At 44.8% G+C, this 23,233-nt stretch overlaps 1 protein-coding gene across 1 annotated transcript in view; it reads left to right on the forward strand.

Annotated features, from left to right (window-relative positions):
• NOL8 (nucleolar protein 8) overlaps positions 1 to 23,233 on the forward strand; it is a 297,417-nt gene that overhangs the window by 262,515 nt on the left and 11,669 nt on the right. The window contains exon 16 of the mRNA XM_086938941.1: positions 5,053 to 5,135. Within this exon, the coding sequence (XP_086795067.1) occupies positions 5,053 to 5,135 (83 nt within the window). The remainder of the gene's footprint in view (positions 1 to 5,052; positions 5,136 to 23,233) is intronic.

Genomic DNA, 23,233 nt, shown 5'->3' on the forward strand with positions numbered 1-23,233 from the left:
ATTAGTGAACTAGTTCGAATAACCAAAAGATTTTGTTTAGAATTGAAAGAGTACATAGCATACATATATAATAAACGTGTTCACATTTAATATTCCAAAGCTAAGTTCTAAAGTGCAGCGTGCGAAGGTAGAACCGTCGTAATCGACTAATAAATATTTTCAATAAAGCATAAATCAGGTCAAGTAATAACAAGAGAAATCTAGACATCGAACACACTCCAATATTTATCATATTTTTTGAGAGCCCCTGATCTAAGGGCATATTTTTTCTCCCTACCCTGGATTCGCTGTAATTTTGCCTTCCATGCCTGGAAGGATGGGACAGAATCTGTTCTCCAGGACTGTAATATAAGGGATTTAGCTATTAGAGAAGCTATAAAAAGGGGCTCATCATATTGGGTGTGGAAAGGAGAGCAGCCTAGGAGGGGAATTAGGTTGTTGAATATAATATTTGTTTTAAGGACGATTGATAAAGTGCTCAGTGCAAGTCTGGGGGATTTCTTTGCTCATAGGAAAGAGGAAATCAGAGCTTCTATTTTTTTAGAATATGAGGCCTGGATTGCGCAGGGAATCGCACTGAAAAGGAAATTAAAAAGGGGTAATACCGACATTCGAATTAGCGATGCCCGCCCTATAAGAGTCAGGGGTAGTAGATTCCAACGATCTAAAAGTGAACCCACCTTTTTTAATAAAGGTAGAAAATTTAGTAAGTAAAGGTCGTCTAGGCTATCCGATATAAATATACCAAGATATCTCTTTGGATCCGTGTTGTATATCTGCCTGAATTCAGGAACTAAAGTGTCTGTAGTGCAGTTAAATAGGATAATTTCTGTTTTGTTTACATTAATTTTATAACCCCTAGCTTTTGAAAGTCAGAGAAGATTTTTAGAATCTTCAATTGACTTGAGGGTTTAGAGTCTAAAAAAAGGGCAATATCATCCGCATATAGTTTTATATTTGTCATTCCTAAAATTGGGGCGGTCTCAGCTTTGATATTCCTAATGGCGATCGCTAGAGGTTCAATAAAAAGTGCAAATAAAATTGGGGACAAGGGGCAGCCTTGTCGTGTGCCTCTAATGACCTCACAGGACCCAATATTGGTATTATTGATGATAATTTGTGCCCTAGAATTCGTGTACAAGTGTCGTAAAAGAGAGATAAAAGCATTCGGGAAATTAAAACTATGTAAAACTGCAAACAGATAATCCCAGGAGACTAGATCGAAGGCTTTCTCCGCATCTAAAAACCAAATTTGAGCCTTCACCTTGTTAGTTTTAAAATAGTCTAGCGCCTCCAGTAAAAATGTAGTATTGGATTGGAGATGCCTGCCTGCAATAAAACCGCACTGATCATAAGCTATTAGTAATCCTATTAGTTTATTTAATCGGTTTGCTAAAAGTTTAGTAAAAAATTTTATAATCTGTGTTTAAAAGGCTAATCGGTGGGTAAGAATTTATATTTTCCTTGTCCTTTCCCTTTTTTAAAATACTGACCACCACCGCTGTGTGAAAAGAGTCCGGTGGGGGACCACCTTGAAGTAAATTATTAATTAATTCCAAGAATTCTTTACGCAATATTCCCCCAAATTTTTTAAAGAATTCAATGGGAAGGCCATCCTGACCATTGGCTTTGCCATTGGGGAAAGACTCTATCACTTCATCTAGTTCTGATAATGTGAAATCCTGTGTGAGGTAGTGCTTGCCCTCAGCATCCATTTTAGGTATTTCCAGTGGCTGAAGAAAATCTGTGATAGATTCAGGTGTGGTCCCCGCAAATGCTTGATATATCCCCTCGTAGTGTTTTAAAAACAGCTCACCAATGGCAGTGGTGGTCTTAACTTGATTTTTAGTGATAGGGTCAGTTAACTGATCTATTCTGTTTCGAGCCTGCTTTTCTTTAGATTGCCAGGCCAGAAGCTTTCCTGTGTACTCACTCTCCTCATAGATTTTTTGTGCCTGAAAATTACTATTTATCTCACCTAGTTCATAATAAAATTCCTTCATCTTACGCTTCGCCTCATGGAGATTGTGGCTGGAAATCTGGGATCTAACCCTATAATGCTCTTGGGTAGCCTGTGACAGTTCAGTTTGAAGTTTGATTTTCTCCTCCCGTTTTGCCTTAAGCTTGGGGATCTCTTTAGATGTGATTATTCCACGTAAAGTAGCTTTAAATGCATCCCAGATTATGTTTAAAGGAGCTGTACCTCTATTCTGTGAAAAAAATAGCTCGATCTTTTCATTAATATCAGTGCACCATTGTTGGTCAAGGAGGTTGAGTTTGTTAAAAAACCATCTATTTATAGATCTTGCTTCATAGTTCCCCAGTTTGACCTCCATGCAAAGAGCCGCATGATCCGAAAAGGCATTGGGTAGGTATGCATAATTATATAATTCTAGATCGTGGGAGGACAAGAAAAAATCCAGCCTTGACGCAGAATTATATTTTGCTGAATGGCATGTGTACTCGCGCTTGGTGGGATTCAAATTACGCCAATGGTCAATAACGTCAAGATCTATCTTGCAGCTTTGAACAGCTAAGGAGACTTGGGGTTTATTCTGTTGACGGTCTTTCTTGGAAGAGTCCACTCGAGGGTTTTGTAATAGGTTAAAATCACCCCCCCAAATAATTGGTCCAGAAAGGCCGCCAGCCATGGTACACAACGCTACTAGAACTCTGTGGTTCCATACCAGAAGCTCCCCAACAGGCCCGAACTTCTCACTCAGAACCATGGAGAAATCAGGCACTTAAATCCCAAAACATTAAACCTAGTGATATGGCTCCTAAGATCATAGAATTTGAATATCTCAATCTCCCATCAGAATGTTTGACCATTCTCCAAGAAGCAAGTAGACCCACCACAAGGGCCTGCTACAGAAATGGAAAAGTTTTGACTGTTACTGCCATAATAAACAAACAAATCTTTTCAGTGCCACAATGCAAAACATTATCTGCTAATTACTGCACTTACAGCTCTCTGGCCACGCTTTCACATCCATATGATTACACCTTGCAGAAATAGCTGCCTATCTCCAAAACAGATGTTATTCAAAGTACCTGTTATTAACCCCTTCGATGCTGATGACGAGCTGGGCTCGTCATGGCGTAGCCCGCTCGCACGCTGATGACGAGCCCAGCTCGTCACGTAAAGTGCGTTTTTGAAAAAGTCAGCGCAGGAGCGGAATTCCGCTAGCGCGCATGCGGTTAAGGCCTTCATTGAAGGGCTTAAAATGGTGATTCCACTTTGGGTTCGACCTGTGCTTTCATGGAATCTTTACATTGTTCTCAAAACACTCATGGGTCCTCCCTTCAAACTCTTATATAACTGCATCCTCCGATTTTTATCATGGAAGGTAGCATTTTTAATTGCTATCAAAATCTGGGGAACCGGGTTTGAGTCCCGGCAAGGACGCGCAACATCCTGTGATTCTGGGCATATCACTTTGACTTTGTGAGACCTAATTGACTAATTTTTTCCAGCCGCCGGCGATAGGCCCAACAAGGCATGTGGGGTAATCTTTTTATTTGGAGAAGTGTAGGAATTCTAGGTGGTAGGAATTTTGTGGCTTCCAAAGATTGCAGAAGGTTTCTCTCACAGAAATGTGCAAAACATTTATGATTTTAGGCAAAGTTTGATAACTTATTTCCTTTTTTGGTTCAATACTCTCTAAATCACATTACAGAGTGGATAATTCCAAATTTAGAGTTCTACAAATATCCACTACACCTAAACTCAATATTTTGGACACATTTGAAAAATGCATAGGTTTTCTGCTTACCCATTTTTCATCCATTAGATTTTACCATAGGGACTGATGCAAGGTTGCTCAACAATGAAAAAATCAGAATAAGCTGCAGCTTAGTTCGTATTTGGCTCTGGGTACAGCATGCTTTTGGACAATCAACAAACATGTATATTCCTGCGACCAGAAGAGTATGACCGACGTAATCGTATATTACTTTTGTAAATCAACAGTCAGGCCAAAAAAAAGAAATATATGTATATGTTTCGTTTTAACAATTCGTTCCTCTGTGAGATCCATTCACGATCTGCTCAAATTACCCTTTAATGAATTCAGAATTTTGATTACCTTTCAGCTTGCATCGTGGATTTCATGCTCGTTTCTCCCACAGCCTACAAAGAGGTAGAAACCACAAACAAATGGGACAATTCAGCAACCACATAACGAAGTCTGCAATATTTTGGCTATTTTCTTTCTTCCCTCCAGGATAATCTACAATGCCTGGGTACTGTAGAATCTCCGCCATGGGGGAAAAGTGTGCCAGTTTGCCGTGGCTACCTTTTGTGAAGGAAAAGTTATGAAGACATGAGATTGAAGTGACCCACATATTGCAAACAAGGCTCAGCACTGGTCGGCATTAGGAGAGGATTAAATCAAGGATCCTGGTGGTCCATCTTTATTCTAGGGTACCAAGTCCATCTATCACCTTTCAGCAGCACATTGTATAAGGGTTGAATATCTTGATCTGGGCCAGGATTCCATACACATGGGACACTTCAAATTACATACCATGGGGAAGTTCCCAATTAGATTTACTTCCGTGAAACTCTACCCTGGTACGTCCTTGAAGAAACTACATTGCTCCTCCAGTCTTCAGGCTCAATCCCTAGTTGTTGTTCTCTGCATCAGTTCATTCTTTCAGCCCATCCTTACTAACTGCTTTCTGTTGGAATAAAACTTTTCCAACATGCCATCTGTGACATCATCACATTAATTCAACTCGCACTGTTTCTGGAGCATTTTAACCTAAGCTCCACATAGCTGCACTCACACATTCACCTTCAAATTAAATGCACGTCCAAGTACACAATATTCATATATGAAAATATGTACTCTGTAAAAAATAATGATATACATACTAGCTGTATCCAATGCTTCCTCTGCCAAATACCTCCCTCCAGCACACAGCCGGTTTCTAGTTTTTCCTATGTGCTACCGAATTATGGTTTAAAACAACTCAGTCAAGTGTAAGCAAACAACCCATTTTAGTTTTGAATAATCCTAATATTAGTCTCCATCTGTCTTTGTATAGAGGGCCCTACAATGTTCTGGCGGTCATCTCCTCTCGATGAAGACCTTGAAGCCTGGGAAGAAAGGCGTACAATATTACTTGAGGTATGCATACTTAAATTAATGGATTCTTCCTCTGTGCAGTTGTCACACCTTACAGTTTATTATTTCTCATTACAGAGAGTAATTTTATTGATTTTTTTTTTTTTGTCTAATGGTGTTTATTGCTTCTAAGTTTAGATTTCAGTTTTTTGGGGCATTTGATGTGTGTATATAGTATGTTTTTAAATGTTTAATGCGAGCCCCAGGCTAGTGTTGTAAGATGCTTTGATACATTGCTTGACATGATTGACATTATCCACTAAAGTCATTCAGAGTGGCGTGACTGACAGGACATGGCGTGAACTATGAATTCTTATTGCCCGTCTTCAGTCCAGGCCTACAAAGTATGCTTACACTACCCAAGCGACCAAAGACTGATGTTGGGCTAACCTCCATTGCAAGTGTTAATAGTGCTGATCGGGGCCTGAAAGAGAATTAAACTTTGGTTTCTGTCCCAGAGGAGCATACTACACAAATGTAAACCACTGCCTCCATTTTAGACGAGTGGGCTAGTGCCTCCCAAGTGAGTAAGATAAAAGATGATCCCTGCCCCCAATGAGGATCAAAATAAGTGCTGCAGTCTGGGTGTCAGTGAAAATCGCTGACTAGAAACACCTAAGGAGGACACCCAGTTCCAACCATCTATGAATGGGGCTCAGGCTTTGAGCCACCAGTTCCACACTACTGCGGAAAGACCTTCAGTGTGCCCAGAGTAAAAGGACCCTCCGCATCGCTCAAGGGTAAGACTGCCTGTGAGCTCCAGTCTTTGGCCTGCACTTCCTGATGACTAGATGCTTTAAGCTTGTGCAGCAGAGAAGAAGTGGGGCTTTGGGACTTAGGGGAAAAAGAATGGGTCCTCTATTTTGTGTGGTGGGGCACCCACTATAGGTTTTCCCCACTCCTAGAATTGGGACTCAGTGGTGGGTCTCCCTGAGATGCCATGGAGATGTGTCCCTACTATATCTTAGAGGCATGAGGCAGCCAATGGAGCTATGCGCCTAGTATTCATGGTGGTTGGTGAGGACAGAATTAAGTCTGTTGAGGACGGAAGGAAGAGCAGTGCTGACTTTTTTTGTGGCGGAGAAGAGGAGCACATTCTACTGCAGTAAGCGGGACTATTGCCACATGCGGACTAGGTTAAATGCCTGAGTGCTTCCATGTCACACTGAATGTCTGAATAAAGTGAACACGCAAAATGATATGCTGTGAGCGAGAAGAGCACAATATTTTTCTCCAGAGCACCAAAGGAAAAGGGCAGTCTTGCGAAGTCTAATGTTAAGAATGTCCACTACTGTCAACAATTGTCAGTTAGCTTCCCTACAAAGACCAGCTCCATTACTGCTGCTTGGTCTGGGCATGGGAAACTTTAGCACCTGATTTTAGCAAAGAGGTGAACCCCTAACATTAAGTCCACTGCTCAGGAGGACACAGAAGTATCCACTGAAAAGCAGAGAAACATCTGTTAAGCAGATGTCCTCTGGGACATTGCTGATGGAGAGTCTCAAAAGAAGTGTAGCGGGTCAGGTATTGCCTGAGAGACGAACAATAATTGATGACCATGGAGCACTGAGGTCCGAGTAGCTTGAGTCATCCACCCACAATGAAAGCATATAGTAAAGGCACAGTACTTGAGCCAGTGTGCTTACCTACTCGAGGCTGAGCAGTTGTGAAGCCTACTGTAAATGTGTACACAGTGGGTCAAGCCATCTACCGTCTACAGGGGCATAGCTAGATCTGGCGGGAATGTCCCAGTGCCTTCTGCTCTCAACACTTGCTTGCTCTGCTCTTTAAGACAGTGCACACTGGTCCACTTCACTGTAAACTAAGCACCATTGTCAACCAAACATAATTGCAACAGTGCCATACAACATATAGGTTGGGCAACCACTGACCACTTTGACATAAAATTGTTGATCCACACCTAGACCCAGACTGCTGTTAAGGTTGGAGGCAGGTGATCTGAAATTGCTGGTTGTTCTTGGCTCTTTATGGTGACCATAAGCGGAAAAGGAAGCTCTCTGTAAGGGAAATGCTGTCTCCTTAGCAGACGAAGAAAGAATCTACCAATCACATTAATACTTGGCTAAAAGTCCTCCGATTAGTGTACCACATCACCATGTACCATAAGCCCACCAGGAGCTTTACCTGCTGGAGATAAAATGGAAAGATAATGACATTTCTGTTTAAAGGAGCTTCAGGAACATTTCATGGAAATAGGCAATGAAGTGGATGGTCTAGAGTTTCAGACCCAAATGTCAACGAAGATGCTGGCTCTAGAGTAACTGAACATAAATCCCTAAGCACACCAATATATTATTGAGACTGTTTTGAACTGTAATAACACTTTAATCCAAGGCACTCCACGAGGACCATAAGGGCAAGACACTCACTCGTATTCCCAAGACCTGCTACATTCAGTCAAGAACAGACTGGAAGACCCACCTATAAGCCAGGGCAGTAAATGCCAGTTACAGAGAACTTGTTTCTCAAATACTCACTGGAGCCCACTTTTTCAAGGAGAAGGAAGACATTATAGAAACCATATGCTTGGAAAAAACAGTTAACTATAATCGTAACAATCTTGCGCTCAAAGACACAAGGTGATAGGAAGAATGTTTCATTGGCAATCACTCGGGTATCCTTCAGCCCATTGTGTTTTCGCCCTCTACTGAACTCTAGACAGAGACCTGCCTTATGGAAATCAATACTGACCTTGCTCCTCATGGCACCAGTCCATCCAGAAGTTCCAGGAAAGGCCTCCTCCAGAAGGGACCACACACAGCCCCAAACTGATTGTTGCATTATTAGGCCTCATCAGTGAGGTTTAACGTGGATTCTGTGGCACAGCAAGCAAGGGGCCCCTCATCTGGGCATACCTTTAGCCGTTAAGGGTATAAAATCAAACACACAAAAGTGTTCACTTTCCCACAAGTTAGGGAGAAAGGTTATAGCACTCAGTGCTCAAATTAGGACTTTGTAAATGAATACATCATAATGGTCTTTACTCTAGTTCAAGGAGACTTGAAACATAGCTGGTAACAATATTTGCAGTTTATTAGTTAGCTTATAAATTCCTGAAGGAGCTCCCTCCGGTATCTAGTAACTGAAAGGTCCAGATGGCAGACAGTGGGGGGGGTGAAGATATCAAATCTCAGTTGCTCTGGTCCTTCTACCAAGTTCTGTCTGGGGAAGAAGAGGGGAGTGAGGGGAAAATAAATATCTTTGTAGACTGCCTGGGTTGTCAGAAACCAACTCCTCAAACATAGTCATTGGGCAAGCTCATAAAGATCAAGGAGGCAATAGGCGGTATCTCAAAGATTAAATTAATTAAGGTACCAAGGGCCTGAATGCCTTTCTGACCATTTTATCCAGAAATGTGGGGTTCTGACCCATGGCTTGTTGCAAAAGATGAACTTGCGACCACCATGTAGAATGTTCTCTGTTGGAAAAGGAATGTCTCTTCCATGTACCCCTTGCCTGGTTGCCCGACTGTATGTCAAACTGGTATACTGGCTTTTTGTTTGGACCAAGTGTTACACTCCCATAACGTGCGCACAGAGGACTAGATCTGTTTCTGGTGTTGGGAGTACCCAAATCTGTTTTGTGGCCAGGAGGGGCACACTAAGCATGCCCTTATAATGGGCATAGGATTACTGTCCATTCCTAGGCTGAATCACATAAAGCAGTAGTGGCAGCATACTCAGTTTTGTGAATCATTGGCATGACCAGACCTTTATCTCTTAGTTAAAGAGAGTGCAGTTTACGGAATACTCCTGTGTAAAGTTCTGCCGTTATGTGAAACCCAGTAACTTCAACTAACTTATGCCATGTACATGTTGAGTGGATGTGTGTGCAATTACTTAGGGCTGTGTGTGTGTGTGTGGTATGAGTACAAGAAGAGTACAAAGTTCCTCTAGGATGGGGTTTAGGGAGCAGGAAGCTGGAAGCTGGTGGAGACAAGTCAGTCACTGAAGACCACTTTTGTGTGTGTACAGGAGAGGGAGTTCTCCTTCTGGCTCACACACACCCAGCAAGCTAGGTGTCATGCTTCATCATTTGAGCCTGCCCCTCGTCAGGTCGGTGCTGCAATACCCAACGGGCACACAAAACCGGGGCTCTTTATCGGGGATCTTTTGCTCCTGCCGGTGGGTGCAGTTGATGCGAGGGCCCTAGTATGTGTAGATGTGGGGAGACGTGTGAACTAAAATAGGTCAGTTAGTCCTAGTCAATATTTTACCAACAGTCCGCTCCTCCAGCAAGGTTGGCTTGCTCCTTCCCTCTTGCTCAGGCAGGGCTACTTGGGTAGCCAGGACAAGTCAGTCAGTTCTTCCTCCTGGTGATGTTCCATCACAGCTGGGACGCTGGCTGTCAGGCAGACACTAGCCCTGGTTGGGCATTATTCCTCTGGAAACTTTGTGTTTCACTACTAAGGTCAAAGAGAACTTGGAAATTGAACAAGAAGTGGGTCAGCAGCACCCACTGTTCTACAAGAATAATAGTGATTGTAGATTATCTGCCTGTCTTTTAAGATCGATTTTAGTCGGTTCTGTTTTTTTGTGTTCTCCCTAGTCTGTCTTTCGACTCAGCCATGGTCTTTAGGGATGCTGTTCACAGCAAAAGAGGTACAACGAGGGATGAGCAGTGTGCACCTGATTTACAACAGCCACACCTGAAAGTGATCAGGATGAGAGACAAAGAGCTGCTCGCCTTTTCAAAGTCCCTTCGCATCCTGACAACGGAAACTGCAATCCCACCCTTCATTCCTGCCAACTACCCAATAGCAGTTTCAGTAAGACTAATTAGCAGCCCTCTGTATAGAAGGGATCTAATCAAATCCCTTGGAGGAAGCCTGTCACCTCTTTCTCCACTTCACTGACTGGGCTCCTTCTCTCCAATCTCAGGAGTGTTAGCAATACTCTTCCACTGACTGGGTAAGCAAAATCACCTCCCTTTTATGCACATGAACAGGCCAGGAGCTTCCAAAATGGAACCCAAATGCCTGTGTCACTCTGGTTTATAGGCACTCGTGAAGTGTATACCTCACCTCACTAATGCACATGCTCACATCCATGCGCATGGGATCTCGGTCCTAGCATTCCGGGTTCACCGTTAGCAGCCAAACTTTGTATGAATGGACCAGTAGGTTCTCCTTCACGAGAGACAGGCAAAAATACCTGGTCACACTAGTATCACTGCAGAACATGGTATACTGCCACCACCACACTGCATTTGTAAACCCATGACGGGTACAGTTGTCTTTCTGTCACTACTGTGGGCTTGCTTGGAGTGTCTCTACAGGCCAACGAACTCTAATCAAGGGTAGGCCTAGGCCTCCGCGCACAGGCTTGATTAGTGTGAGAATTTGGCCAAAACTTCTATAACCAGGAATAAGAGATAACTTGCAGTTAGTCATGTAGTACAGGGAACACAACTGTACTCTATGCTGATTCATTCCCATCCCAAAAGTAAGGATGGCAATTCTCTGTGAGACACAGAAGTCTTGCAAAGAATGGCTGTAAATTGACCATATTGACTGCTGAATCCTTTAGGAGGCAGAGAACATCAGGTGAAGGGGTTTAAGGATTGTTAGAGTTTGGTGTAACATAAGGATGTGAATATGTTAATTAAGACTGCACTAATTGATTTGTAGCAATACTAAAAGAGAAGGAGATGCTAGAGGATCGACAACTACAGCTAAGCCACACAACCACTGTGTAAGGTACTTAGCCCACTCATGGCTCCTGTCACTTGTCTCTCAATGAGTGTGGCTCATGGGCAGCGTAAGGGGCAGCTAGCCACTTGTAGGCTGTGGAGAAGTAAAGTGGCCTATGAGTAAACCTCATGTGGTTAGGAAGCATTTGTCTTCACCATCGGTCCTGTATCACTGAGTCAGTAATTCATCACTGTCATATATTCTACAGCCAAACCAGGAGGAAACCATTGGAGGGCTCAAATAGATCGAATCACTGAGAGTTTCAGTAGGAAATGGGCTGTGACATATTTTGATAGAAGGGATCAGGGACACAGAGTGCTGGAGATGTCCGCATTTCCAGGACCTGCAAAGTCGCTGAAGGATGAAGGCTTCTGAGGCAGCAGAAGTGGAGAAAGGTGGAGAACAACTGCCACATTTTCGTTCCTTTTTTTTGTGTTGAGATAAGTCTTTGACAGATTTTTAGAATGTAAATCATCAGGAGGAGAATCAGTGTATCCTTATTGCGAATAAATAAACTGCATGCTGACTTAAGTGCCTAGGTTAACCTCACTGCCCCCTATGGCACAGATCAGGAAACTGGCTGGTGTCGGAATCTTTTAGAAAGGAGACACATTAGTGAAGGTGCAATGCCAAACCCGAACCTAGGAAATGTACTAGTTCTGAAAATAGGGGAGGCAAAATAAACAATGATATATGAGTGCATTGTATCTGTCCCCTGGGGACCTTTTACACAAACAGAAATGGATAGTAAGTTTATTTACCACACAAGGCACAAACCAATTTATCACACATGACAATGGTAAAGGTAATTTAGATGGAAGTACTTACTGAACTACTGAGATGGGGATGGCTGGTGGCAGAGTCCAGCAGTCTGGGTGTATCCAGAGAATATATTCTTCCAGGGAGTAAGAAGCAACCGGATTGTACCTACTACTGAAAAAGGAGACTGGTGAAGAACCAAGAAAGTAAAATAGGAAAATAGGTGGGCCTAAAGCCCTGGGTGCAAATTGACCAGGAACTGCTCTATACACAATAATCCACTGTTGCACAGGTTGAAGGGGTAACAAGATCACAAGCCCTTACTAGTCAGTTTAATGAGCTTCCAATCTGTTTGCGCTTCAGCCCTCAGCAGGGAGACACCCCTCACCCCCTTGTTTAAGTAGAGAATAGAAATGTTGTGCTGGGGCTTGAAGATTTAAATGTTCCTTCTTTGGAATAATTCCAACAAAATCACATTCATTTGTGCAGAGCGTATATATTGGCACATCAAGTGAACAGCCAACACTAAACGGCCAGCAGGCCTGGGGCTTCTTCAGGGCAGTATTGATACAATCTTATAGTCCCGGCTTTTAGAGTGGTCAGGAAATTTAGCGGTTTTATCTATTAGTCACGGCGTAATGCCTGGTTTCTCCAATATCGGGTCGAGTAGCAAGTCGGTCTTGCTACTCAACCCGATATTGGAGAAACCAGGCATTACACCGTGACTAATAGATTAAACCGCTAAATTTCCTGACCACGCTAAAAGCCGGGACTACAAGATTGTATCAATACTGCCCTGAAGAAGCTCCAGGCCTGCTGGCCGTTTAGGGGTGAAACACATGTTGGCTGTTCACTTGCTGTGCCAATAAATACGCTCTGCACAAACTAATGTGATTTTATTGGAAGTATTCCAAAGAAGGAACATTTAAATCTTCAAGCCCCAGCACAACTTTTCTGTTCCCTACAATAATCCACTGTGCTGGCAGGTATATTGCTGTTAAATGCAGCACTTCTGATACCTCATTCAGTCTTGACCCAGAAAAAGATAACTGGTATTTTGGATTGGGATTGGACTGCATGTGAGAGCTTGTCACTATGAGACTGATACAGAGTTTCTGTGCCACATGTCGAAAAACTCTGCCCATTGTTGCCACAGAGTCGCTACTTGCTTGGACGGCATCTTGATCCCAAGATTAGTGAACTATACTGATTTTGGTGACATCTAGGAGAGACTTTGATGTGTATGTTGCTTTGAGGAAAGTGTTGTTTTGATAAGCTATAACAGACATTACACATAGTTTGCATTTGACTCACAATCATATTTAAACTTGAAATGCATAATCCGTCAATAAAAATATTTGACAAAAGGGCCTAAACTAAATGTTTGTGAAAAATTTGAGATCTTACTTTTAATTAAAGTACTTTTCAGATTCTCCTTTAAACATCAAATAAATTAGAACATGTTGAACATCATCAATTTGCTCTTATAACTTTTCAACACACATTTAGGGATGTTGGTGCATATTATAATGAATGTGATTCTGCCAAAATTATATTTGACTATCCTTCAAAAGTTTCCCTAGAAGCACAGGGAGTTTTAGGTCTTTGGAAGGGAAGGTGTGTTCTACTTCAGACTTGCAGATCACAAACACATAATTAGCTTACATTGAGTAACGTGGCACCATTTCTGATAGCTGTTGAAGTCTGTGCCCATACTCTCAGCTGTAGTGATATGATCTAATCAATAACATTGATGTGCATCCATATGTCATCCCTTCTCTCCGAGAAACTTGTGCATGATGTAAGCTTGGCCTATCTCCAGTTTTTTCTGTGGGTGAGTAAGGTAGCCCATTAGATCTTTCAGTTTAATAACAGTAGCCCTGTCCGAGAGAACCAAGCACTCCCAGTCATCTGTTTCTGTCTGATCTATGTTTGTAAAGCACCTGGTCACCTGTTTGAGGCAAGGGCCTGAGCTGTGTCTAACTAGCTAACATAGACATGACCTGGCCATGACATAGTCCAGGGAGACATTGAAGCACTGCTTTTTTTAACCTAAATGAAAAGGGAGACTTACCTACCTGGGCAGTTTGCTGGAATGCAAGTGAATAAGCATAGAGTAGTAACCAGCCTCCGGTGAAGAACAGTGGGACATCTCTGCAGACTAGTTCTTCCAGAAGGAGATAAGGTTGCTTCTTAGTCAGCTGACCAGGAAGTAAGTATCACCGTCCAAAGTAAATTTAAGACAAGAACAAGATTTTCGTCTTCAGTTACCAAGAATGAGCCAGCTTCATCCCTGACTCTCCCGTGTTGTGGGGGGAGGCTGTATCAACCTCTAGTTGTTGCTAAGGTCTTAAAATTCTTCACCCCTAAACTACGGATCCTTTGAGATAAATAGGGAAACGCGCTATAATTCTAGAACCATTGGCATTGTTCTAAACTTTGTCTTTGCTTCTTTGACCTGTGGGTGACTGCCACTCTAGAATTTTGAACTCAGCCGGTGTATTTTAAATACAGGACTTTTCAACTAATACTACAGTCAAGTGATGTTCCGGGTGAGCTTGCATCTTGCCCAGCTGTTGCCCCAACCATTGAAACTAGTGGCTACTGCTCTCAGGGACTTAAATAACTGTCACCTAGCATCAGTGGCAAGACATCGCACAGCACTTCAAGAGTGCAAGAAATACAGTTATGCTTTGGCAAGTAAAAGGGAACACTTTTTTCCTTGGGAGAATTTAGCTCACAGGTAGTTCAGTTGGCTAGTTCCAGGATTTCATAGGATGGAAACATTTTAAGAATTCCAGTACCAGTTATCGAAACCAAATCAGTGCAAAGCAAAACAGGTTTCATTTTGAAGTGTATCACAGGAGTTTGGAATTGGAGTGTATCCTTGAATAACTATGATTCTGATAAGGAGTTGTAGTTCTCGATATGTCAGAGAGGATCATTATTTTTGGCTCTGATTTACCCACAGAGTCTTTGAGTAGTATTCACAGAAATCTTCATAGGCTAACATTGGCCCTAGGTCCCAGTGATAATTGCATGTTCAAGGCATGTATGGCTGTAGATACACATGCTGTGCATACTCCAGCAATCTAGTGTTTTGGCAGAAAAGGACAGTGGAGAAAAAGACGTTGAAGATATCGAGCCACCTTTAACTCCAGAGCCACAGGAGGAGGAGGAAGCAGAACTCTTCTACGAAGAGGAGGAGGAACAAATGGGAGAAATGTTCCAAAGCTCTGAGGAATCGGAGTTCAAAGTCCTAGTGGCAAGACCTTTACATGGAGGAGGCGGTAGATAACTATCCCTCAAGGCCATCACCTCCAGATGATATTAGTATGTATTATCAGCTGATTAGAAAGGCTACGGAAAAGTGAGTGGTGCAGCTGGAGAAGGAAAGACCTCAGTCTTGTTCCTGCTGAAAATACTTTTACCAACACAAACAAGGAACCAATTCTTGCCAATGCTTCTAAGTGTCCTGGACCAGGGAAGGGAATAATTCAAAGAACCTGCCACTTGCAGAGCTGTGACTCCAAGGGTGGAGAAAAAGTACAAGTATTCTCCCAATGACCCTGCATACATCAAGGTAAGTGTACCGGCTGATTCGATCACCTCGATAAGACGAAAGAGGGCCAACATCCCATCTACATCAGGCCCGCCTCCAGACAAGAAGAGCAAAAGGAGGGACCTTGTGGGTCAAAAATGTGAGTGCAGTGCTGCAAACCAGTTGCACATGCCAAGTTCAAAAGCCCTCCTAAATTGTCATGCATTCTAGCATTGGTAAGAGATGGCATGAGAGGTGGACGCGCGCTTTAACTCAGTTGCAATACTGCTGCAGGTTGTGCCTGAATTTTTATCTCACCCTGATTTTTTAAAACAAACATTAATTTTTAACTGTGTATTTACCTGTGCTCACTATCGCTGCTCACTGCCTCACTCCTACAGCCTGATACCTGCCCCTACCCCAGTCCACCACGGGCTCTGCCCGATTGATGTGGAGGGTAGGGCGGCCAATCGCCAGTGACAACGCAGGAAGGGTGGAGCCACGGGGCAGCGTGTCAGCCACTTAAGGCTAGGCTCAGATCTGCTAGCTGTGGACGCGCGCATTTACTCAGTTGCGCTAGCTGCTGCAAGTTGTGCCTGAATTTTTATCTCGCCCTGATTTTTTAAAACAAACATTCATTTTTAACTGTGTATTTACCTGTGCTCACTATCGCTGCTTGCTGCCTCACTCCTACCTTCTAATACCCCGCCTCTACCCCTGTCCACCACGGGCTCTGCCCAATTGATGTGGAGGGTAGGGCGGCCAATCCCCAGTGACAACGCTGGGAGGGTGGAGCCACGGGGCAGCGTGTCAGCCACTTAAGGCAAGGCTCAGATCTCCTTGCTGTGGACGCGCGCTTTAACTCAGTTGCGCTAGCTGCTGCAGGTTGTGCCTGAATTTTTATCTTGCCCTGATTTTTTAAAACAACATTCGTTTTTAACTGTGTATTTACCTGTGCTCACTATCGCTGCTTGCTGCCTCACTCCTACCGCCTGATACCCCGCCCCTACCTTGGTCCACCACGGGCTCTGCCCAATTGATGTGGAGGGTAGGGCGGCCAATCCCCAGTGACAAAGGTGGGAGGGTGGAGCCACGGGGCAGCGTGTCAGCCACTGAAGGCAAGGCTCAGATCTGCTCGCTGTGGACGCGCGCTTTAACTCAGTTGCGCTAGCTGCTGCAGGTTGTGCCTGAATTTTTATCTCCCCCTGATTTTTTAAAACAAACATTCATTTTTAACTGTATATTTACCTGTGCTCACTATCGCTGCTCGCTGCCTCACTCCTACCGCCTGGTACCCCGCCCCTACCCCGGTCCACCACGGGCTCTGCCCGATTGATGTGGAGGGTAGGGCGGCCGATCGCCAGTGACAAAGCTGGAAGGGTGGAGCCACGGGGCAACGTGTTAGCTAGCCACTTAAAGAGATGCACTTCCGGAAGGCAAGCCAGTCTGCGCCCGTCCGCGCCTGTGCCGCGACCAGCGCTAGCCATACTGCTCAGGACCCCATATCAAACAAATTTGTTGGCTAAGGTCTCAACTATTAGCTTTGAGACCCGAGTCCGGCTGTAATATTATTAAATGCAACCCTGCTTGGCTGCTCAGCAAACACTTTGTCTGCAAGAACTGCCCCTTTTATATTCCTTGTTCTCCTGCCAGCCCTCGAGGTTGTATAAAAGAGGAATCACATGAAACCCCCCCACGGGTGATAAAAGCATGTCTCCTTAACTGCCGGTCTCTTCCGCGGCACTCTGGTGATATCTGGCTGTCCCTAAATTCTAACTCCTGAGTCCTGATGTTCCTCACCGAGACCTGGATAAATAATACCTCTAACCCTGACATTACTCTAGCAATTCCTCCAGACTACCAACTGGTCGGGATTAACCGCCCAGGCATTAAAGTAGGAGGAGGGTTAGCCATAATATCCCGTTTACAATGGAAAATAACCTCCAGGAAACTAGCGAATACTGGCCCCATCGAAGCTATGTATTTCAGTGTCTCAGACTCCACGCACCTGATTCTTGCAGGTGCACTGATTTACAATCCTCCAGGCACCCAGCCCTCCTACCTCACGGAGCTATTAGCTACCCTTGCGGATCTATCCTTGAAGCACCCCCATTTCACCATCTTGGGTGATTTTAGTTTACATGTAGATGACCCCTCCTGCGCAAAAGCAAGGTCTCTGATTGAAACATTAGCAGGCATCAACCTGGAACAAAGAGTTCAGGGCCCTACGCACAAGGCGGGTCATACCCTGTACCTTCTATTCACCAATCTGCCGGCTATTACCATTTACCCTTCTCTACCCATTACCGGGTCAGACCATTTTTTAATCCCGTTCAATTTGATTTCCTCCCCCCCCCCCCCCTCCCCCCCCCCCCCCCCCCCTACTGTTTTAAGTAAAACGGAAATACTGGGGAGAAAATGGACCAAAGTCACTAGCGACTCACTCAAACACGCAATGGCCAACCTGAATTGGCAGCCTTCTGACGATCGTAATGCCGATGCTGAGAAGTTCAATAGATACCTCTCTGCAGCCGTAGACTCCATTGCCCCCATCCAATCTCACACTTCGGCACGCGCTAAACCCTCCGCTCCCTGGTTTTCCCCGACCATGCGCAAAGAGAGAAGTAAATGTAAGAGACTTGAGCGGCTTTGGCGTCTCAACTATGATCCTTCCACGAAAGTCAACTACAGAACTGCTCTAAAAAAAAATGTATAAACTTCGCCAACTGGCCATGAAAGAATATTTCGTCACCAAAATCAAGACCGCGGGCAATTCGGCCAAAACATTATACCAAATTGTGAAGGATTTCACTCAGATGGCCTTTCTGATTTTTTCATAATAACATTTCTGATATTTTTTTCTCCTTTAACCCCTCTGAGGGGTCTGGGGAGGAGACTACCCCTCTGTGCCCGCTCTCTAGTGAATCAATGCTTTGCTCCTTCAAGCCAATCTCCCTAGACACTGCACTTCTGAAAATGCAGAAATGCAAATCAGGCTCCCCTCTTGATCCAGTTCCTGCTAAGATGTTCACTTCCCTGGCCCCGGCCATCATTCAACCACTTCTTTCCATATGGAACTCCTCCCTTCTCTCCGGTCACTTCCCTTCTGTGTGGAAACAGGCCCCAGTAATCCCCATCCTGAAAAAAAACAGTATTTAGCAACTATGGACCCCTATCGCTCCTCCCCAAACCTGCTAAAATACTGGAAAAAGTCGTACAAGAACAACTGGCAGAATTCTTGGAGACAAAAAATCTCCTCCACGACTCAGTCCGGCTTCAGATCCAGTTATAGTACGGAGACAGCCCTTCTGGAAGTCACAGAGACAATCAGGGAGAGCGTGGACAGAGGTGAGGTAGCTATGCTGGTGCTCCTCGATCTGTCCGCGACTTTCGATACCGTCTCCCACTCCATACTACTAGACCGGCTTCACAAGATAGGGATACAAGACACCCCTCTGGCCTGGATCAAATCCTTCCTGACTGATAGAACTCAACAGGTGTGGTGCCTGCACTATTTTTCCAAAGACAAAAAACCCCTTCGCTGTGGTGTCCCCCAGGGATCGGCGCTCAGCCCTCTATTCTTCAACGTTTATCTGTCTCCTTTAGCAGAAGTAATAGAGGCTCACGGAGTCCGAGTGGTCTCATATGCTGATGGTACTCCGCTTATTTTCACCTTCAGAGACCACTCTGACAATACATTGTGAACTTTAAAACCTGCATCTCTGATATCGTTTCTTGGATGACACTTAATACCTTGAAGTTAAACACTGACAAAACGGAGGTTTTATTTTTCAACCAAAAATCCCCTTTACCGCGACGATGTGGTGGCCTCACGAGTTGAATCCCCCCCATCTCCGGTGAAAGTGGCTCGTAATCTAGGCGTCCAAATTGATAATGCGTTGGCATATAAAATCCAAATCCTCAAAGTGACCTCTGCCTGTTTTGGTAAGTTGCGTATGATAAGAAAGATCGCACCATACCTGCCCATGGACTCTTTAAAAACGATCGTACATGTCCTCATTACCTCCCACCTAGACTATTCTAACTGCCTCTATGTGGGCGCCCCAGCCTATCTCTTACATCAGTTGCAGATTGTGCAGAATGCTTCAGCCACTCTTACTAATAGCCCCACATTGGAACTAATATAAATAGCACACAGAAACATTCAATTATTACCAGGGAAGGGTACTACACCCAGAACCAGAGTCTTTGAGCCTCTCAATCTGGCCCCTGAAGGCTTCGAATTCGGTCATTTAAAGCTACCAGAAACACACAATGCATGTTCTAAGGGGAGCAAGAAAGACAACAAAAAATTGCTACATAACAAAATGTTAAATATACTCTCTATGGTGTCTTAAAAAGGGGGTAAGAAAGTGTAAGGTTTTCATGATGAACATTGCACTCAATAAAGATTGCACTCCTCGATGTCTCCTGAATGTGAACTGATGCTGCAAGTAGTCCTGGTGCCCCCTGTGTTTCCCATGCCGTTGTCGATCCCGTAGCAAGTAGCTACCTTCAAAGAGGCCAGACTGCGCATTTTTGACTCCGTTTTGGCTCTCTCTGGTGCACCATTGGGCTCCACATAGCTGCAGGGGTCTCCAACTAGTCTGCCCCCATCTGATGATGAATTATTCTTAGACTTTAAAAAATGCCAGTGCCTACACACACATCCTTAAACAAAGCTAATCTCTCTATTTAGGCCACCAAAAGAGGAAAGTGCGTTGTTTCCAGTGGTGGTTTGGAGGGCAACAGGAAGCTTTGTTAGGGCCATTATTGCCATTTAAGGATTCCTTTACAGATGTCCTTCTGCCTACATGGTCCAAGACATGTTCATGCCCTCCAATCAGTCCACCTGTGACTAGGTAACATAGACTGGTTCCTGACCAGCCATCCTATACCAGAGTGCCTGATTTCAAGCTTCAATAAGTAAGGTTAATCTAATTTCCTTTCCCACCAATCCTCCAAATAGGGATTCTAGAAGACTTGGTGCTTTCATAAAGATAATGTATTCTTCAGCTAGTCTAGCCATTAGATCTGTAAATGCAGTTTGTCACTTGGGCAGGAATTCCCATTCAGCAGCGTCTAAAAATTGATCACATTGAAATATACAGGCAATCACACTTTAGAATCCATTGTGTTTATTATGTGGGATTCAGGAGATAAGTACACAGCTTACTGCCTACATCTGTAAGCCGGCAGAGCGCGGATGAGACAGGCATACACAGCGTAAAGGTCTACATCCCGAAGGTCGACCCCGCGATATAAGTCAGGTAAACATGGTATATAGTCCCCGCCGCTATTGTCAACCACCATTTTGGTGAATAAACAAACCAGGAACAAAAACAAAACCACCCACCCACCCTCCGCATCAGTTCTAGCACCATTACTATGGCCACAACTCAGCTCCCCACCTGGGGCAAGCAGCCATTCAATCTTCCGGCTGACGAATGGATTCGGGAAGTTCCAATGGGAGCAGTTTGAGGATCTGCAAGTACTTGGGGAAAGTCACTTCTCTCATATCTTTGGTGAGAATTTGTATGAAAGGGGCGCATAATTTTGCAAATTCCTGGACCTTTCCTTCAACACTGAGTGAAAGGCGCTCCATGGCCAGGAGTTTTCAAAGACGGTGTATCCAATCAATCGGCTCGGGCACTGACGGCGATCTCCATTTCGCCCGGATAACTTGATGCGCCGCTAACAGAGCCATTGCGATCTGTCTGTCTTGCAAAGATTTCAGTGGGAACTCTTTAGGATGGGGGAGGCCCAACAGCATATGTTCTGGGGAGCGTGGCAATGTAATCCGGAATGCAGCATCAATGTCATCAATAACCGCAGACCAGTAACGTACCAATTTCAGGCAGTGCCAAAGCAAATGTACAAGAGTACCCGTTGAGCCGCACCCCCGCTAGCAAAGGTTAGCCTTAGTCGAATCCCAGCAATGTATACGTGCCGGCGTGTAGTACCAATATGTAACCACTTTAAAGGCGGATTCTGCCCCCGCTGTATTGTGTGCTGTGTGATGTGATCTATAGAGAACCTGCTCCCACTCTTTGGGTGATAGGGGTCTACCCAGTTCAATATCTCACCGTACCTGGGCCTTCGTACGGGGACCAGAAGGACGTGCAATAATCATAGCATACAACGCAGAGATGAGCCGGCGGTAATCCTTTTTACACACCAGCCATTTTTCAAACTTTGTAAGGGGCCGAGACATTTGGTCGAAGTTAGTGGGTTGCATAACCCAATGAGCGACCTGCGAGTAAGGGAAGGCATCCGTGGGGGGTAAGTCATAGTCCTCGCGCATTTGGGGAAAGGGGATTAGACCCTCTGTATCAAAAAGGGGGCCAACTCTCTTGCATCCCTCCTCCCTCCAACGGTGAAACACTGGAGATGCTTGTCCCGGCGAGTAGTCGGGATTATCCACTATTGGGGTCATGGGGGAGGGGAAAGAGGTCAAACCCTTAGTTACTGCTAGGTGATCCCAGACCGTGAGCGTTGGGGAGGTGACGGTGATGAGTATAGCCCCATACCCTATGTTTACGAGGCAGCCATAGTTCCCGCCAGATATTGACACCAGTTACAGATTGGCCCGTGAAATTCCAGTGCTTGCTGCACAGGGGTCTATTCCACTCTACCAGGTATCGAAGACATGCAGCCTCATAGTAAGCACCCACATGTAGAAGTCCCAGCCCCCCTGCGCCTTCGAGGAAGCCAGGAGCGCTAGGGCAAGACGTGGCTTGCTACCCTCCCACAAAAATCTATTGTTAAGTGATTGCAGTTTCTTGAGAGCACCTGCCGGTGGAGTGAGTGGCAGCAACTGGAAGATATATGAGATGCGAGACAGTATTTTCATCTTCACCGCGGCTATTCTCCCAAACCACGCCAGTCTGAGACACGACCAGGCGTCCAGCGCCTTAGTCGTATTCTCAATCAATAAGGCGTAATTGAGGGAGACCGTCTTGGCAAGGGACGGGGTCAGCTTAAGACCAAGGTAGGTAATGTCCGCCTGGGTCCATTGGAATTTAAAATCTTGCTACAGGTCCAACATCTCATCCTTTGGGACCGAAATGTTGAGGATCTGCGACTTCACAAGATTGACTTTAAATCCAGACACTTTCCCGAAAGCCACTAGTTCGCCAATCAGGGACCGTAAGGTTAACCGGGGCTGGGTGAGCGTCAGGATCACATCATCGGAATACATGCTAATTTTATGCATATCTGCACCAAATTTAAGGCCTGCAATGTTAGGGTTGGACCGAATCCTCTGGGAAAACTTCTCCATTAAAAGGGCAAATAAAAGAGGGGAGAGGGGACAGCCCTGCCATGTTCCTCGAGCGATAGAGAAGGGGGTTGACCTGCAACCATTAACCCGCACAAATGCCGTGGGGGCGGCATACAGACACTGTATCCAACAAATGAAGCGGTCGCCAAAGCCATAACCCCGCAGCACCGCGAACAGGTATTTCCAATCGACGCAATTGAAGGCCTTCTCCGCTTTAATGGAGAGCAGGAAGGCCTGTTGCTGTGATCGGTGTACTAGATCAATGAGGTGCAGCAGCCTTTTAGAATTGTCGCCCCCTTGTCTAGTGGGTATGAAACCTGATTGATCCGGGTCAACGATATCAGCCATGAGGGGGTGAAGGCGGGAGGCCAAAATACCAGAGAGCAGCTTCGCGTCAATATTAAGGAGCGAGATGGGTCTGTAGGACCCACAGTTACTGGGGTCCTTCCCCGTTTTCAGTATGACCGAGATCGCCGCTTCTGACATCAAGGGTGTCACTGCCCCTGTATCAAGAAAGGAGTTAAACAAGCGGGTTAAAAATGGAGCCAGCTCCGCACAAAATCTACATCTTCTATATCTATATCTATACTAATATAATAAAGAGAGAGCCCAAACCTTTGAGGCGGGTAATCTCAGGAACCACAGCACCAATCACAACACCCAATACAGCGTTGGAAAGGGCAGTTGCAGCAGAAGGACATAGGCTATGCAGACGCCCACCATATACATTTAAAAGGTAAAAGAACCGTGCCAGCAAAGTAGTCCCTTGTGGGCGTGTCTGCGTTGTGCTGGGGGCGTGTGCTAGG

Source organism: Lissotriton vulgaris, chromosome 9, assembly GCF_964263255.1.
Source record: "Lissotriton vulgaris chromosome 9, aLisVul1.2, whole genome shotgun sequence".
Classification (NCBI taxonomy): Eukaryota; Metazoa; Chordata; class Amphibia; order Caudata; family Salamandridae; genus Lissotriton; species Lissotriton vulgaris.